Source organism: Cercospora beticola, chromosome 6, assembly GCF_033473495.1.
Source record: "Cercospora beticola chromosome 6, complete sequence".
NCBI lineage: Eukaryota > Fungi > Ascomycota > Dothideomycetes > Mycosphaerellales > Mycosphaerellaceae > Cercospora > Cercospora beticola.
In genome coordinates this window covers 2,403,270-2,421,603 of record NC_088940.1, presented here as the reverse complement: position 1 = coordinate 2,421,603, position 18,334 = coordinate 2,403,270, and the positions used below count along the sequence as shown (strand labels likewise).

Here is an 18,334-nt window from a genome sequence, read left to right as displayed (position 1 = left end):
CTAGCATAGTTCGAGAAGGCTGAGGGAAGCACTAACGAATGCTAGAGAGCTTCGAGGGATTTTTCCTCATGGTGCTATGTAGATTTCCAATCCCAAGGGCAGTGTGTTGAAGTCACTCGAGCCGTATTGGCTGGACCAGGCCCCGATGCACTCGTCTGGCACAGCGAGTCGTGCCATCGATGGCATCCGCGTGGGTTGACAGTGTCGATCAGCTCGTGTCGCCAATTGCGCATGTTTCGGTACCCAGTGACTCGAGTGCCACAGTCTTGCAGAGTCGTTCGCGGCCGCGATCTCGACAAATGCTTCCACCTGCGGTGCCTGAGACTATACCGACGTGGCACGATGTGTATCACAAATTCATGGATACCACGGCTATTGCGCGCGGCATGGCTTACCACGAGGCAGGGACAAGGAGAAAACCAGATCCATGGCTCTCTTTAAAGCCATCGCAGCCTTTAAGTTCACCTCCCGAGACATACCGTAAATTCTCAGGCCAAGTAGAATCCACCTTCCTGAACGATCCAAGCCGTCCAGCAATCCCTTGTCTTGCACACTACGAATGCTCGCCGATCGTTCCGCTTACTTAGCAAACCGCCGTTAGGGCCTCAAGGCCCATTGCAACTCGAAGGGTCCACGATCCACAGGAGAACCATACGCGCGGATGCCTGGGCGAGAGCAAGCACAAGCCCATCACGAGGTCCTTCGGTTGCTTGTTCTTCGCGTAGGCCAATGACGCGCTGAGATCGCTGATATGTTCAGCCTTTCTCGAACGAACGCGCATGCTTGCGGAATGGCAGTCACCAGCTTCAACATAGCGGGCCTTTCCACGAGCGAAGCCCTGTGCTCGTCGCAAAAGTCGAACCATCCGGAGCAAAGGATAACAAGGTTGTGTCGAATGCTGCGCCATAGCGCCAAGTATACTGCACTTGTAAAGTCCCAACATCGTTTCTGTGAGCACTCGGGACATCAGACTCCGGCGATGTTGCAATGCGGGGCATGAGCTGTCGATTGCCGGAGTGGCAACTTCGACCTCTGCGCCAACATCCTAAATTTTGTGGCCCTCTATTCCTAAGTAAATTTAGCTTGTCACGCCAGAAATCATGTCGCCCTCAGCAACCACATTGAGTACTGAAACAAATGGCAATGCCACAGTCGGAGCGCTTGGCAAAACCAAAAGCGGGAAGCCTCTCAAGATAAGATCTTACCCCAAATTCGACTCGCTCGAAGAGGAACGGTTGTATCGGCAGCAGCATCTGGCAGCCGCATATAGGATCTTCGCGGACAGAGGCTTTGACGAGGGTGTGGCTGGACATATCAGTGTTCGCGACCCAATCCTCAAGGACCATTTCTGTACATTTGCCCGATGCCACATTCGCTCCAAGTACTGACAGTGAGCAAGGGTTGAATCCACTTTCTGCACATTTCTCGCAGATCTGTGTCTCAGATCTCATTCTAGTGAATGAGGATGGGGAGGTAGTCGTCGGCGATGAGCCTATTAATGCTGCAGCATTCGCCATCCATTCCGAGATCCATAAAGCCAGACCGGATGTCGATGCCGCCTGTCATGCGCATTCCGTATATGGGAAAGCCTTCTCAGTATTCGGTCGAGAGCTTGACATGATAACGCAAGACAGCCTGCGATTCTACAAGAACCATGCAGTTTATCCGCAATTTGGAGGCGTGGTGCTGGACCGGGAGGAAGGCAAAAGGATTGCCTCACACCTGGGCGATGGGAAAGCCATCATTCTCCAGAACCATGGTTTGCTCACCGTGGGTCGTACTGCTTGAATAGTGATCCCTGGTACTCACCGATTTTGCAGGTCGGACAAACAGTGGACGCTGCGGCTTTCTGGTTTTTGTCTCTAGACAAGACGTGCCACGCTCAGCTCCTGGTCGATGCTGCAGCACAAGGAAGTGGCCACAAGAAGACCTTCATTGATGACGAAGAAGCACAATTCAGTTATGCTCAAGTCGGAACTCCCGAGAAAGGCTGGCTTGCGTAAGTCGATCCTCGAAAGATGATCTTGCTCCATTTGCTGATAGTGCCATAGGTTCCAGCCATATTATGACGAAATCCTAGCCAAGACGAACGGTAGCTTCCTCAAGTAGTTATTTGACGGGATCGCTCAGGAGGCAGATATTGTTGCTGTTCTCAACTCAGAGCAACGGTGTATTCGGCTTTCGGTCGGATGGGTCGCGACAGACGACGGCTCTGGTAAACTGGAAAGAAGGGCATTGTGCCAATCCTCCGTAGCGAATTTCGTGCTGGCAGTCGCTCTTGGTCTGCTATGCTGTCTTATGTGTATCTCAGCAAGTTGATGATTCATGTTGTGATGCCTGGCCTGGCATGTGAACTGAGAGAAGGCGCGAGTACTTCGCGCTTTAGCGCGACTTCGGCGCCGGCTCGGCCCTTCCTCCCGATCACGTCTGCAGCGACGACATGGGAGTCTGCAATAGAAACACATTTGCTTGCGCCTCACCGAATCGTCATCATCCGAATGGTCGCTTGAAAGCATCGATATCGCGACAGCCCGGCGGCCACAAATAACCCAGCTGTTTAGGACCTTCCAGCTGTTCGCAATCGGGTTCGCGAGACGCGCCAGTCCGGCCACCATCCACGGCTTCTGGACTCGACTGGTGAAGATCCGATCAGCTTCTCTCACCCCGCCGCCATGGATCGCGAAGCAGAACATGGCGGCTTCGACCAGCCGCGACCGCGAGGTCGACCAAACAGACGTGAGTGGCCCTTTTCACAAGCTCATCCATGGCGATGCAATGTCGAGCGCAGCTCTCTTCCTCCAGTGGTGCTACTTATGTTTGAAGCACTGCTGCCCATGCTGGATGTAAAATGCCCCGTCAATTACTGATTGGATGCTGCAGGAAACGCCACTGACATTGGCAACACATACGTACATTTTATGCACGACAGACGTTCGAAGGCCAGCAGCATCAGAGGCTTTGAAGCAGAGCGACCCACGCTGAGTTATGCGGCTTCCATGGTGCCTCCAGCAGCGCGGAAAGGGAAAGCCGCAGACTCGCTGCCCGCGAAGCACCTACACACATCCTTCAACAAACATCGACATCCTGTGAACGTGGTGAAATGGACCCCAGACGGCCGAAGACTACTTACGGGCGCTACCAGCGGCGAATTTACACTTTGGAACGGAACTGGCTTCAATTTCGAGACTATCATGCAAGCACATGAAGCTGCTGTTCGATCTATCGTCTATTCGCATAACGACGACTGGCTGATCTCCGCGGACCAAGAAGGACTGATCAAATACTGGCAGCCGAATTTCAACAATGTCAAGGAGATCCAGGCGCACGACATGCCGGTACGAGACATGGCATTCGCGCCCCAAGACTCGAAGTTTGTGACTGCGTCGGATGATGCTAGCTTGAAAATATTTGACTTTGCCTCCGGCGAAGAGATCTCAAAGCTCGACGGGCATCAGTGGGACGTTAAGGCCGTCGACTGGCACCCCTCCAAAGGTTTACTTGTGTCTGGCTCGAAGGATCATAACTTGAAACTCTGGGATCCGCGCTCTGGTCGGTGCTTGACCACACTCCATGGTCACAAGAACACGGTGAACATGACGAAGTTCGAGCCCAGCAGAGGCGCATTGCTTGCGTCCTGTGCTCGTGACCAGACAGTGAGAATATTCGACATCCACATGATGCGGGATGTCTTTCTGCTTAAGGGCAACGAAAAGGAAATCAACTCAATCGTATGGCATCCAATCCACTCTTCCATGCTCAGCACTGGAGCTGCCGACGGTGCCGTTTTTCATTATTTGCTGGACGAGCAGAACCCTCCGCCGGGCACAGCGATAACAAGATCACCCTACGATGCGCCAAATCCCGCGGATGCACCCGCACAGACGCTGTATCCATCTCATAGGGTGACTTATGCGCATGAATTCAATGTATGGAGTATGGACTGGCACCCAATGGGTCACATCCTAGCCACTGGCTCGAACGACAGGGCTACACGTTTCTGGACGCGCCCGCGACCCGGCGAGGGCAGCTTTCTTAATGACAAATGGCACATTGGCCAAACAGCTGCCGAAGAAAAGGGAACATGGAAGCGAAACGAGCGCCAAATGCGTGAGGAAGAAGATGCTGAAGAGCAGGACGAAGCAGATGGCCTCGAAGATCAGAAAATGCCTAGCAGATCTGCTTTGCCTGGTCTCCCAGGTCTCGCCGGCTTGCCCGGACTCGGTTCCGCCATGCCTTCACCAGATAATGGAATGCTCGGCGCCGCCCCCTCCAACTTTCCAATGCCAGATCCCGCGACTGCTGGCATGCCTTTTGCCCCTCCGCCGCCCGGGAGCTTACCACCAGGCATGGACATGGCCGCTTTCCAGCAAGCTCTTAGTCAAGGACAGATCCCGCCTGGTTTCCCACCTCTTCCGCCTAACGGGCAGATGCCGCCGGGGTTTGCGCCTCCTACGGGTATGCCTGGCATGCCTCCCGGCTTTCCGCCTCCAGCGAACGGCTTCCCAGGCATGCCGGTGCCATCTGGCTCACCTCCAAACGCAAGTGGCGGTGCCGGCAGTGGCTCTGGTATTAGAAGACGAGCGCCCCTACCGGACCAGGCGGATGCTTTGAAGCAAGAGATGGCGCAAGGGCGGTATCTCAAGCCACGATAGATGAGACGAAATGCGATCAATGCTGACGAAAACGTCGGTGCGGACCTGACACCGACAATTGAACAAGGAACATGACTCTGAACATGGCACGTGGGAAAGAGACTATCAAGGAACTTTGTCACTCGGTCCGACTTGCCTCCATGAAGGCATGACTCTGCTGTCTGCAGATACGACAATGAAGCTTCTGCGTGTATGGTAAGTTGAAAACCTTGGATGGGATTCGGTGCCGGAGCAGGGTCCTGAAACTTCGAGCTTGGTCACCACTAAGCAGTCACTTACTGTTTCGTTGACGACCTCGCTTGCTGTGCTTGGGGCTATATCGCTGACCAAGTATGCGCGTTGGGACGAGACGCCCTTCAAGATTCGTCATGTGGCAGAACGTGGCTTGACATGCACGATATGTTGCGGCCAACGGTGCGTGTATGCGCGTATCGAGCTATTTCTGCAAGTTGAGCTCGTTTCGAAGCAGTGCGTGCTTCATTCAATGCACTAGCCTGTTGAACAAAGCAATACGAAAACAAGAATGCCACTATAGTGCGATGAGAAATCCAAAGCACCGCATTCACAAAGCAATCCATGATCATTCATCACCGTCCAGTAGCGGATCAATACACTTGACTAGTCCTATTCTCGTGAGCACAGCCACCAGCTCCCCAGCTCCATCTCAACCTGCACCACCTACTCCCCATCCACACCACCGCCGTCTTTTGGCAACCCAACGCCCTCGACCGCCCTCCGAATCTCCGTCCTCTGCAACTTCAAACTATGCACCGCATTCCCCAACCCGATAAACTCATGTTCCATCTCCCCCACCTTTCTCTCCGAATCAAAATGCTTCTCTCTCAAATTGCCCAGAACTTTCTCAAACTGCTCTAATTCCTTCTCCCAACTTTTCACATCCTTGTCTAAAAACTCTTTCCACTCGGTCGTCAACGTCTCGTACGCACGGACTTGTGCATCGTAGGAACTTGGTGGGCCGGAGGTAGGATGGCGTTCGAAGAGGGGTTCGCGGTCGGGTGGTGGGGAATTGGGGAGAGGGGTGGAGGTCGCGCGGGAGGTGAAGGTGTTGCATTGAGTGAAGAGGTGGGAGGCTTGGGTGTTGAGGTTTGTAGCTTGGGATTTGAGAGTGTCGAGTTTGAGGTGCAGTTTCTGTTCTGGGGTGACGACGGGGGTTTTGCGTAGTTTTGCGAGAGCTTCGCGGAGCTTCTGCTTGATTGTGCCTGCTCTGGCTGGCTTTGATGGAGACATGCTGCTGTCCTCGGGGTGTCAAGATTTGAGTATTGAAGCGGCTGTTGGAGTTCTTGAGGTGGTTACTGGTAAGTGGTTCATTCGTGCTGTTTTATGCTGTGTTCAAGGCAATCCTGTTTGTGTCGTGTTTGTCATACGTGCACATTGATTTCATGCGCTTCCAATGATCAAGACATCGTGAATGCTGGTCGCACTGCGCGCTCTGGTCGTTGTGAGAGCCCAAGATGAGGGCACAAAGTACTTGACGTAGCTCAGACAGCGTGCTCCCGCCGGAAACCAAAATGGAAACCGCGATAAGACACGGGTTACTGTGCCCATGGGCTGGACGAGCACTTTCCCACTCCTCGTATCTCTGCATTTACACTTTATGCTCAGGCACCCTGTCTGGCAGAGCGGCATAGTCGCATAGTCAAGGTCGCGGCGAGGGAGAAACGAGTGCCATTCTTGCGAGTTTCCAATTTGCTGTCCGCAACTTGAGCGCGCTACAGTACCTTCGTGGTCCATCATCGAGGTTATGCAACTCTCTGCATCAGAGTATGGCGCTTCCCAGTGATTTCCAACGAGCAGAATAGTCGTGTCTCGGACAGACATCTGCAGCACTGCGTGCCAGGCCAATCTGCATAGGCAATCGTTTGCCGTAGAGGAAGGTGTGCTCACTGACAATCGCTCTGAAATGCAAGAACACGTAATGCACCAATGTTGGGGCGCGTGCCCTGCACCTCCATCGATCAGGATGTGGTAGATGAGGGACGTGTTGCGCTCTGTGGTGTTCGTGTGAGGCATGAACCTGCACCAAATTTGGAGCAGAGGTCACACAACATGCCGTCAGCTGTCGTGGTCCCCAACCAATCTTCGTACGATTCTCGTCATGTAGCATCCATATTGTACGTCTCCGCCAACTTCCTTGCAGCTTGCACTGACTTCGAGCTGTCGGGCAACAACTTCAGCACTCTTTGCAAAATCGAAGCCAGATTCACATAAGTGTCCGTTCCGATTTTCTCTGCTCGAAGATCTCGCCGTATGGCTCGAAACATGAGCTGCACTGCTGCTACCATGTGGTGAGGATATGCTTCAACAGCCTGCAGTGGGACTGTGATACGCTCCGCGCCAGGTGTAGGTCGTGGTTCTGTGCCTGTCTGCAGGCTGATGCTGTAGTTTGTTTCGAGGCCGAAGGCCAGCGTGTTGATCATGGCATTCTCCGCATCGGTCTTGGCCGTCAACAGTCGTGGTAGCAGATCGTGCCGATTCGTTCCTTCAATGGCATCTACGACTAGTAGGATGCTCAGATGATAGTGTATCATCAAGACATCTGTCTGGAATTAGCAAAGCTCCCCGCGTACATCAGCTCTACTTACACCAGCGGAATTTTGTGTCCTGCGACAAGAAATGTATGCGTTTTTGGCAAGCCTCGAGCAAGTCTCTGTAGACTCGGTTGAACTGCGCCACCCCTTCGATGACGGCGTTATAGACCTTCGCCAGTACCGATTCATCATGCCCGTCACGAAGTGCCTCTCGGAAGACTGCGGCCAGTTTGAACATTAGCAGCTTGAAAGCCGAACCACTAGCGACTAGTTGATTCGCCTTGGATTCCGTGATCTCCATGCCGGCGGCGTACCACTCCTTTCGCGTATTTTGAAACATCTCTGTACAGGACCGGACGAGGCCCCAACACCAGTCGTCCTCATAGCCAAAAAGGCCAGAAGAAAGAATCGGCCGAGCACTCAGCGTGAATGACTGCGACGTGTCGAATGTCAAAGCTGCCCAATGCGCAAGACTTTCAGCGACGAGAAAGCTATTTGTCGCCAGAGGATCCGTGCCGAGAGATATGCTCTTTGTCACTGTCGGAGACATCTTGGAACCATTGAACTGCAAGCTCTTCTGTCTTACGCGAAGCATGTAAACTTGTTGCAAGGCTGCTTGCACACAGACATGTCCAGACAGACCATCATGCTCCTCTGCGTCCGAGATACCCTCAGGTATGGGTGTGAGCCCAAAGAGATACAATGTCAGCATGGACCGATAGGAAGGGCGATTAATCACTCTGAGCATGTCTCGTCGAGTCTCACGCCAAAGACGTACGGTGATCTGCTGATTCTCGTCCGGGTCTGCATTCGGTGCGATCAAAGGCAGCCATCGAGCTGCATACGCACAAACGACCAAATCGAGCGATTTATCAATCTGATAGTCGTCTCCATCCACGGCGTTCAAATCGAATTGTTCCGTGTAGGTTCGCGGGCTTGTGGTTGCTGTGGAATCGGCCATCCATCGGTCTAGCTGCGTGCATAGCGTTCTGATGCTCAACATGCGCTCTGATACACTTTCGTCTCCGAATCTGATATCACAGGTCTCAGATGAAGAGTAGAAATGAGGATGTCAGTGAGATGCTCACGTGAAGGGACAGCTGAATCTTGACAAGAAGTTGCCGAAGATCACCTCCCTACGAGGAGTCAGCATTGCTGGCATAGTATTCGTCTCTCATCTGTGCTTGACGGCTGACTGCGTACCATGTTTCCGAGTACATGATTTGAAGATGTCGGCTCATGACAGAATCTAATATATCATCGATGCTTCGGAGTGCTGAGTCGCCATTTTCAGTCTTCCATTGGCTGGACCTGCCAGTGTTAGTAGAGGTACGTGTGAGCATATCGACAAGCTTACCCATTTGATATGCTGGGACCTGTCGGTAAAGGAGTTGTAGTAGAGTCCGATGCAGCAACAGACCCATTCTCACTGCGATATGAGTGCCGTCGTTGGGCTTTATTGGCGGATCTGCTGGAGGCGTTAAACCTCGCCTCTCGCATCCACTGCAGCAGCCATCAGTCCCTCCCATCATACCACACACCACTGTCAGGGGACAGAAGATGAACCAAGAAGAAGAAAATGACGTACATTAAAAGTGCAAGGCCGTCCACGGGTCACGCACCGCGTGCAAAGCTTTGAGCCTTGCTCGGACACACGCTCCACGCGACCCGCATCACAAGCGACACGCGCGCGACGGCAATCATCGCAGGACGAGTACTGCATGCGCCGCGGGCCTTTGCTCTCTTCCGCCATGCTGCGTGCTGGATGCGGGCGCGGATCCGTGAGTGCTCAGACATCCTCCTGCCCTTCCGAATCACCCACAATCTCCAGTGCGGAGTCGGCGACTTGTCGAATCAGAAAAGGTACGAGTTTACTGAGTAATCGGGGACTTCGTGGGTATTCGAACGTTAGCTAACACCCCCCCCCCCCAGATCTGTAGTACTTAGCCGAATTCGATTATCACTGGTGCACTTGGTGGTTTTTGGCCATAACGAGACCGCTTCGTTGCCAGATTTGGGACCGTTCGTAAGGCGCAATCATACTCTTTTCATCCTCGATTTCGCTACTTTTGTTTCTGTGCAAAGACTCTAGGGCGTGCCTAGCCTTGTATATCTTGATTCGGTATCGTTGTGTAGAATTGTACTTGCAGATGCCAGACTTGTCTGAATGCTTGTTGGTACGGCGGTTAATCCGAGTTCGTAGCTATCTAATTACAAAAAGAGCTAGCTGTCTGAATGGTCGAGAACTTTGTGGGTAGCTGGGTACCAACTGACGAGGGTGCCAAGCTTTGTCGGCTGAACTTTCATCCTAAACACCGGTACCGGGCGATTCTTTGAACTACAGTCCAGTGCAGTAATGTTGTTGATGTGGTGAGCGCTGGCAATTCTCGCTACTTGTAAGTACTGCATGTCAGAAAAGTCTTCCCATGATAGCGATTGCATGGCTTGAAGCAGCAAGGAGGGCTGAGGTACGTCGTTCTGCTATTCTTGATGCTTAGCTCTACTCGGTTCCGCCAAAGAACGGATCCGGGTTAACTAGTGTTATAAACTATGGCGTTGTCATGAACTCGAGCAAGACGCAGCGCGAATTCCGTCAGATGAATCACAGACGTTCTAGCATAAGGAACTCTTCCTCCCTTGACACGAGTTCAACGCTGGCCTGCACTACCACAGAAGAGCAAAACAGAGACTAGGATGAATATTGCGTACTCCTCCGCCCGAGAAGCTCGAGTGCGCTTTCAATCCTCGTATCTCCGCCTTGTACAGTGTAGCCAAGGCGCTCCGTTTCGACAAGCGACATAGTTGTGAGATCAAGGTCGCGAGAGATATCGCAAAGTGTGCATAAATCCGAGTTTCCATTGTGCTGTCCGCGACTAGCCTGCAGTAGTATTCCAGGCTTCGATCCGATACAGCAAGCGAAGCCGGCCTGATGGATATCAATTGGAGTGAAGTCCTGCGTCAGCACTCACTCATCCTCATCCTCCAAACAAGCTGCAGCCTGGTTCATCCACAGCGAGACCTCGTCGACCTTCTCCACTGCTTCCTCCACTTCTTCTCTGTTGTTGTCAGTCAACATCGGAACACTACGATCAGAGCCCTTCTTCGCAGCAAGTCTCCGCGCAACCTCATTCGCCTCATTGAGAGTGACCAGTCGTCGCTTGGCAAGCCCCTGTGTCTCGAGCTGAGCCTTCACAGCCTTCAGCAGGTCCCAGACCTTCTCTTGGGACGTGCGGCGGTCCGCGTCTGGTTCGTTGATGAAGTCCTGGGGGTCTCGACTAGTAATTTCGTTGTTGAAGTTCTTTGGCCAGCCATGCTTGCGGACACGGCGCTCTGGGAAGTTGTAATCACCTGGCAGCGGAGGGGCATTGTCACACAGAGCTGCAATGGCACCGTCTTCTGCCATCTCGTACGGCGTTCTGCCGGTCGCATTCTCACGTAGTGCCAGGGTTGGATCATGCTGGAGCAGAGTCTCCGTCAAGGTCTCGTTGTTTTGTCGTACAACAACATGAATCGGGGTGTTGCCCTCGCCATTAACGAAGTTAAGCTCCTGGCATTCGCTCCACGTGAGCAACTTTCGAAGTACTTGGTCCGCGTATTTATCAATTCCATAGCTTTCGCTGACTTGCTGGAGCCATTGAGCGATCGGAGTCAAAGAGCCAGGGTGTCGGGCGCTGCGTTCCGTGAAGAGTGTGGGCAAGAGTCGCCTGTCAATAAGTTGCAGCATTCTCTCAAGCCGAGAGAGGCCTTTGTCGCCCGAAATAGTCCGGTACAAGAGACCATGTACGAGATTTTCGCTGGCTGCTGTCCGTATGGTCTGATCAGCCGCCGCATCAATGAGCATTTTGGCCTCCTTCTCCCTCTGGAATCGGAAGCAAAGCATCAGCGGCGTGAAACCGTCCTGCGATTTGAAATTCAAAGACTCTGGTAGGGCTTTGATCAGAAACTTCAGCATCGCCTCAGTCTCCGGTAACGGCTTGGTCAAGAGGCAGCAGTGGATGGCAAGATTGGCTTGAGTGTTGAGAAACTTCGCCACTGTAGTCTCAAAGCCCCTCTTGGCTTCGGCCAGCAGCTTGATTCTCTTGTCATCCTTGTTCGTCTTTGCAAACTCCTTGTAGGCGCGAATGGGTGCGTCTGACAAGAACCATTCGACCATGTCAATCGAGTTCGCACGGCAGGCTTCCAAGAGGGGAGGACGATGAGCTTCGAAGGGCTGATGAGTTTGCTCTCGGCCGCGATCAGCCCAATCCTTGCGCTTCTTGCCATACACGGAAAGGCCTTGATAGTATTTCGGCTTTTCAACTACTTCGACTCCTGATTTGCGGACGAGAGCGTCAAGTGGAATACCGGCACCAGTGCGCTTGATGATCTCTGCGACCAAATGTGGCCGATCAAGCTTGATGGCCTCCAAGAAGTCATCTTCCTCGATGGTAAAGAAGCGTTTCGCACTCTCATCATCTTCATCAACATACTTCTCGGTGTACTGTTGGCCAAGGGACAGCAGCGCTATGAGCAAGTCTTGGTCGTCCTTGTGCAGAGCGAATTGGATGAGATTCTGGGGTTCACCAACAGTCTTGAGCTTTTCGGCGGACAGAAGCTGGCTGGAGGCCTTCAACGACCCTGTGTTGGTCCGCTTACCAGCCATCGTGTGCTGTCGACGAGGTCCGAAGTAGCTGAACCCACTGCTATTAGCTGGTGAGGAACGTAACGGTCCGCCTAATGGGAAGGAAGGTTAGCACAGACTCACTACTACCGGAAAGCAAAACAGAAACTAGGACTGAGGATCTGCGCTCCTCTGCCCGCGGAACTCAAGTGCCTTTCGAGCCTCGTATCTCTGCCTTGCGCAGAATAGCTAAGCCGCTCTGTCTCGACAAGCGAGGCGGCTGCTGAACCTGCTTCGCGAGGAGAGATCGCAAAGTAAGCGTATTTCTCCAGTTTCCGTTTTGCTGTCCGCAACTAGCTCCGTACCTCCTGCGATTGACGTCTGTCGAAGGCTACACGAGGGAACTTACCAAGGAAGTCGGCCACTGGAGCTTGCCAGAGAAGCATGGACAGTGGCTTGACTCGGCTCTGGACCTGCATCGACACCTCGCCCACATTCTCCACCGTGAAGTTCTCATCCACAATCTCAGAGTGCAGTGCGATGTCTGAGCCCACTGAATCATTTTCACTGTCGTACTCACTATCTCCGCCGTCAATGTTGTAGCGGCAATTCTCGGTCTTCTCGACAGGCTGATATTGGGCTGCGGCGATCTCCATAATCGCTGATGCTAGCTCCAGATTGCCCTGCAGGACCGCAATATGGAACGGGGAAAGATCAAATAGATCCTTTGTCGCTACCTTCAGAGGCGGCTGATCTTCTCCCTCTCCATTCTTCCATGGCGAGAGCGTCAACTCCTTGACCGCTTTCAGATCGCCAGACCATGCAGCCTCAAAGAGCTTCAGATAACGCGCTTGAGCCTCGTCAGTCAGATCCGGGAGCTGGAAGGAGAACTCCAATTTGAACGGCTGCGGTTTCTCGGGAGTGTAGCGGTGGTGGCGATAGTGATGATCTCGGTCTTCAGGATCTTTGATGTCTGGGTAGAGTTCCCGGAAGGTCTTTGCATTGCGTTTCACCAGTGTGGCCTCAAGCTCTTCGTAGAGCGTGATCAATTCCTGGATTGCAGTCGTCTTTGCAGTCGTGTCCTTCACTTTGGTACGTTGCTCTTCGATAGCTTTAGTGTAGTCCTTCAGTCCCTTTCCGTATGAGTCCTTCGCGGCACGGATCTGCTTTTGGGCGCACCACCACTGGTAGGAGCCTTCTGTGAGCTCGGAAAGGTAAAAGTCGTCGTTCTTGAGCTGGATTGGCTCTTCCGGCTGGTCCTCTTCGACAGGCTTCCATTCGCGAAGTTCTTTGATTTTCGATCGAACGCAGTCTAAGAGCGACTCTCCTTTGGTGTATCGTCTCGAGTACTCATCGTGCACAGCTCTCCAGCCGTGCGTGTCTATGATATTGATGTCAACGCCGTGCTGCTCAATCAGTATCTTCGCAACGCTTGGCACTTCATGTAGTACAGCGCTGATTACAGGCTGCTGAATGCTTTTCTGTGAATTATTAGCATTTGTAGAGAGGTTGTTGCGAATCTCGTAAACAGCATTTGCTGTGGCCATAATCAGCTGCCAAATTGCTTACCTCGAACTCTTCCCTGTTTCGTTTGGAATCCGAATTGGGCTCGCGGTTCGAATGATAAGCCTTCATGAATGCACTGAAGTCAACATCTGGTCGCGCGCCATTTGTCAAAAGCAACAGTGCAACAAGACTGTCCTTCGCAATAATTGCTTTCATAAGAGGACTAGCCATGCTAGGATGCCAGTGCGAGCCGGACACAGCTAAGTGATTGATGGCTCTCGCGGCACCCGTCTTGTCGGTGTCCAGCAGCATCTACCAGGCGTTAGTCATTTGCTCTTAAAAAATCCCCCTTGGACTTTTGCACAAGACGAGCCAAATTGTCTTGGCTCCCGCACGGCGTGGGTTCGTCGGCGGAGACATTGGCATTTAGGGAAGCATTGCACAGATAGTGACTTACCTGAAGCATCTGCGGCTGCTCAGCAATACAATACTGCACCACGGTGTTCTGCTGCATATCCGCCTGCGATATGGTGGCTCCCAACTCGATCAGGGTTTTGGTCATCATTTCAGCTTCTACGAGAGGCAGTTGCAGAGCGAGAACCAATGTCAGTATTGCGCCACGAGCTGACCTGTCGTGATCATGGAGAAGCTTCACTGGCAGCAGAATATCAGCGCCGAATTCCGTGACCAGGCAACGCACAACATCGCCATGGCCTTTGATGATTGCCAGATGTAACGGAGATACTGCAGTATCCCACGCCACAACGTTGACATCGTAGACGTCGGGCTCGTCTTCTTTCTCTTCCGCAGATGTCAAAACGTCCTGGCTTTCTTCCGAGGCTGGCGATTTAATATTGATCATCGAATTCTCCGTAGTCGCATCCATGTTGTCCTCTTCCTCGGCGTCTTCGACCATGTCTACATCGGAGTCGCTTTCCGGATCAGTGGTCTTGGACTCCAGTGTTGCATCTTCCATGGCAGCATCAAGCCCATCATTTCGCGCAGCAGCACGAGCTTTGCGCTTTGCGTCACGCTTGCTCTCTTCCTCTTCTTCGTTCGCTGCACTCTTGCGTAACAAGGCGGAGACAATTTCGACGCTGCCGCGCATGGCAGCAAGGTGAAGCGCAGTCTTCCCGTCCACGAGTCGTGCCACAATGCGAGATCCATGAGAGATAAGGAGCTCGACAACTTCAAGAGTGGAGTTGGAAACAGCGAGATGTAGTGGTGTTCGACCAGTGTAGTCACGCGTATTTGGGTCGTTGCCTTCTTGCTCAAGCCAGCTGCTTACAAACTCCGCGTCGTGATCGACTATAGCTCTGCACAGCTGCTCTGTGTTGCCCACATAGGCCATGTCTGTCCAACCCTCGGCAGAGATGGGGTTGAAGGAACCAATAGCTTGTCTCCCTGGATTGTCGACCAGGAATTTACCTTTGATGTCGCCGGAGACATAGATCTTGCTCTCTTCTTCGGCGAGTTCCTCCTCCTCTTCATTGCCTGGAGACGGACAGTAGCCACAGCAGTCTGCGAACACATCCTCAGCGCGGCCAAAGAACGCTGGGTGCCTGTGTAGATTGATGTCTTTTCGATCTTTGGGGCGGTTCCACTCGGCATTGAGCAACAGGTCTTTTGTGAACAACAGCTTTTCGATTTTGCGAGCGTGATACTTCGGCCCATAAGGGATCGTGAAAGTGTGGTAATCGGAGACCTCGTCGGAGTCGACCCATTCGGCGACTTCATCTTCATAGTCGTCCTTGATGTTGTCTCGGATGCGATAGCGGCGTTGGAGATAGCGGTTGATAGCGGGTCTTCCGCGTTCTGCGCGACGCTGATCCAAGTACGCTTCTCTATCCTCAGTCTTCGGTAGTTTCTCCAAGATCAAGAGCCGAGCCAGGCCTTCGGTACGACCAAAAGAGCGCTCAAAGATGGTAGGATCGATACGAGAGCGGTCAAGGTTCGGCCAGTACACTTCGAAACCACGACGCGCGTACTTGGAAAGACGATTCTCGTACGAAGGGCTTCGGCGGCTGAGGTCGATCGTGTTTATCTGCGTGATGTATGCTGCTATGGCACGAGGGCTGGCGTAAACCTGCTTTCCATCGAAAGCGGCACAACTGCAGTCGACGTCGAAACCGGTCAAAATCTCCGAAATCGACTTGTAAATGCGCAAGACAATCTGAATGTGACGTGTCGGGTACCTGGCAACGTATCAGCGTGAGCAGCGCGTTTTCTGGGTTGAACTTACTGGCTAACAATCGTGATTGCATTTTTCGTGCGCACGGTTGTGGTCTCTGTGAGAATCGCGTCTCGAATGCTCTTCTCGATTTCTTTGATCTTCTCAATCGCTTGCTCTTCTGTTAAGTCATACAAGAAAAGATCGACGTCGGACGCTACCGCAATTTGCTCATGGTAGTACTGGCGCAGTGCTCTCTTTGATCCGCAATGTTCCTCCGGGACTGCAAGCAGGGGTGTGACAACACTGGAGCCGGCGGCGACCACATTGTCCCAGTTCAAGTCGACCAAGGAGGACTCGGAGAAGACATTGAAGTTGGTGTGAAAATCTTTGAAAGACTGTGCGATTGCTGGACTGCCGTTGGGTCTGCGTTCTTCATGCTTCAGTGGCATGATGTATGAATCTCGCGCCTTCTCATCTTCTGCTTGCAGATCTCGTGCGCGAGCGCGAAGCGTCTTCTCCTGTCCAGCGAAGACTGGCACTACGCTGGGAGTGGCAATGGCTTCGTGGCTCGGCAGCTGAGCGAACACTTTTCGCATCTCGAAGTCATATTGCTGGAAGGGCTGCAGAAGCTCCGCAACAGATCTGTCTCTGTTTCGATCGAGGTATCCAATGAAGTCTTCGTGTTTGACTGGCAGCTTTGGCAAGTCAATTCGGACTGGTTCCGCTTGGCTCGCCATTGTTTGATCTGTCGCTGAATTTGAGTTCTTCGTAGTTTGTTGAATGAGTGAAGGGCAGAAGGAGAGATGTTGGACGAAGGCAGTGAATATGTACACTTAGGGGTCGGTTTGGGAGTTATGGGCCTCGAGTTCATGCACAAGGCAGCTATAGTCTTCAGTCGTGCTGTGGTCCAATGGATAGCGGTCTGTTGCCTTAAGGATCGCCACCCAGCCTCACCTGAAAGCAGACGTCGGCTAAGAGCTTTGCGCATGCGCTTACTCGCTGTGACTGCTCGACTGCTGTGGTCGCTGATGACAGAATGCGATAAACGTTTGTGTCGCAGTGAAGCAGTGAAGAGTTGTGAGTTGCAGCCTGCTGCTGGAGACGCGTTGCGGCGCGATCGCGATCACCCGCGCGGGCGCCACTGTCGGGAACCTCGCGAGCACCACTTCTCCAACACGATGCGACACGACACAACACGCTGCTTCTATTAGCTTCCATGCATGAATTCCTGCACTGCAAGCTCTTGCAGCAGTTTCCGCGTTGTCAGGATTGGCTAAAGGTTCAGCTCCAGTGGCATACTGGTGAGAAGCCTCGAAGTGGACAGCTCCGAAGTAGTCCCACGACTGTCTAGTCTTAGGTTGTGTCTATCGATTTATGAAGGCAGGGTTCTAATCACTGTCCTTACGATCAACCATAGCGCAAGCGCTGCAAAGAAGCTCACACAGAGTTGGAGCATTTCGACAAAGTGCCAAAGCTCGATCTTGGCTAGCATGGGAGCGCCAGAAGAAGGGAATTTGCCGGTGCGCTGATGTTGCTGCAGGAGTTGCTCTTTCTCTGCCCACCGCTCGTATAGCCACTTGTCAAAAGCCTCGGCGTCTTCAAAGGGGATTGTGGAGACAGCGAAGCGTCGCCAGTGCATATGGGCAGTCGGCGGCTTGCGACCTTCGAAGTACAGATTAGGAAGGTTCCACACATCTTGACTGTCCACTCCTGGCCTGCTTATTCATGAGTAATGTGACCACGATGCGGAGCGAGTTACTCACGGAATGCCATCATATGCGATAGTGCAGTCGTACAACCAGTCCACGGTGCTAGCCAGTTCACGCAGGCAGAATTGTAGACCACGACTTCTTGGGATCAAGCTAAGATCAAAGTCCTTGGTCCCAACCTTGTCGGCCCATTTCTTGCTCATGCTGCGCGATCGAGCTGTAAGATTCGTGCCCTCAGGAAAGAGTAATAGCCACATAGGTACGCGATCTTGAGCAAGTCGGCCAAGGCTACGCTGCATTTCAACCTCGTCTGTTTCCCATTTACGGGAGAGGAAAATCCAGTTGAAGAACACCAGGCCAGGGCCGACAATCGGAATCTTCTTCAACGCATCTTTCAAGATGACAATCAAGTGTCCATGGTGTCGGGCTGTGTATGCGGACCACCAGAGGTATATCCAATCAGTGTAAATCTGTGAGCATGAGCAGAAGTTCTCCAATGTTGTTATGTGACTTGAGGCAGGACGGAAGCGTACCTGATGATTCGCGATCAAGACCATTCGATCCGGCGCATTGAACTCAATCTTCCCGTTGGATGTCCACTTGATCTGTCCTTTCACACTTTCATCCCAACTGATTTCGGCCGTGGTTGGTGCACGCCACTGGTTCAGTCCGATCAGAAGTACGGCTGTAGACGACTTGACAGCGTCTTGCCAGGAGCGATAGAGCCGACTCGACCAGTACAATGGTAGACCGAAAAATTGTTGAATATGAAGACTGTGAATGGCAGTCAGCCTGTGGCGGGCTCACTGAGTATATGAGGCTTGGCAGAGCAATACCATGCAGCGCATGTCAGAAAGCTGACAACGACCAGGACACCTTTGAGTCTCTCCAGCAGCCACTCCATGCTCGACTGGCTCACATGCTTGTAAATTGTGGCTTTCTTGCCTATGGAGGGAGTGCCCGTTGGGGGCGACAGCGTAGGGCCATGTCCAGATTTGGAAACAGGCCTCTGCACGACAGCGACTGATGAGGCGGTCATGCCTGCAAAGCGAGTGAACAACAGCACAGATGCTGCAGATCAGCAGGATTTTCCGAACAAATCGAGATCAAAAGGTACCCGAGGCATTGTTACACTGGGCAGGAAA

At 52.7% G+C, this 18,334-nt stretch overlaps 6 protein-coding genes across 6 annotated transcripts; 2 read left to right on the top strand and 4 right to left on the bottom strand.

Annotated features, from left to right (window-relative positions):
* Window positions 1–1,100: 1,100 nt before the first annotated feature.
* On the top strand, window positions 1,101–2,109 carry RHO25_010030 (uncharacterized protein; the record flags this gene model as incomplete). The annotated part of the gene is made up of 4 exons (XM_023601550.2): window positions 1,101–1,350; window positions 1,445–1,770; window positions 1,821–1,999; window positions 2,052–2,109. 4 exons carry the CDS (start codon window positions 1,101–1,103, stop codon window positions 2,107–2,109), a joined length of 813 nt encoding a protein of 270 aa, XP_023453267.1.
* A 563-nt stretch (window positions 2,110–2,672) lies between these two features.
* RHO25_010029 (uncharacterized protein) lies at window positions 2,673–4,652 on the top strand (the record flags this gene model as incomplete). Its single annotated transcript, XM_023601549.2, has 2 exons — window positions 2,673–2,736; window positions 2,881–4,652. The coding sequence occupies 2 exons, from the start codon at window positions 2,673–2,675 to the stop codon at window positions 4,650–4,652; spliced, it is 1,836 nt and encodes a 611-aa protein (XP_023453265.1).
* Window positions 4,653–5,330: 678 nt separating this feature from the next.
* RHO25_010028 (uncharacterized protein) lies at window positions 5,331–5,900 on the bottom strand (the record flags this gene model as incomplete). Its single annotated transcript, XM_065603239.1, has 1 exon — window positions 5,331–5,900. The coding sequence occupies one exon, from the start codon at window positions 5,898–5,900 to the stop codon at window positions 5,331–5,333; it is 570 nt and encodes a 189-aa protein (XP_065459311.1).
* Window positions 5,901–6,766: 866 nt separating this feature from the next.
* Window positions 6,767–8,954, bottom strand: RHO25_010027 (uncharacterized protein; the record flags this gene model as incomplete). The annotated part of the gene is made up of 6 exons (XM_023601548.2): window positions 6,767–7,209; window positions 7,256–8,232; window positions 8,290–8,337; window positions 8,405–8,506; window positions 8,559–8,704; window positions 8,790–8,954. The coding sequence occupies 6 exons, from the start codon at window positions 8,952–8,954 to the stop codon at window positions 6,767–6,769; spliced, it is 1,881 nt and encodes a 626-aa protein (XP_023454154.1).
* Window positions 8,955–10,166: 1,212 nt separating this feature from the next.
* RHO25_010026 (uncharacterized protein) lies at window positions 10,167–16,217 on the bottom strand (the record flags this gene model as incomplete). The annotated part of the gene is made up of 5 exons (XM_023601547.1): window positions 10,167–11,914; window positions 12,211–13,282; window positions 13,371–13,619; window positions 13,765–15,502; window positions 15,550–16,217. The coding sequence occupies 5 exons, from the start codon at window positions 16,215–16,217 to the stop codon at window positions 10,167–10,169; spliced, it is 5,475 nt and encodes a 1,824-aa protein (XP_023453780.1).
* Window positions 16,218–16,852: 635 nt separating this feature from the next.
* Window positions 16,853–18,228, bottom strand: RHO25_010025 (uncharacterized protein; the record flags this gene model as incomplete). The annotated part of the gene is made up of 4 exons (XM_023601546.2): window positions 16,853–17,195; window positions 17,244–17,659; window positions 17,723–17,963; window positions 18,026–18,228. The coding sequence occupies 4 exons, from the start codon at window positions 18,226–18,228 to the stop codon at window positions 16,853–16,855; spliced, it is 1,203 nt and encodes a 400-aa protein (XP_023453779.1).
* Window positions 18,229–18,334: the final 106 nt, after the last annotated feature.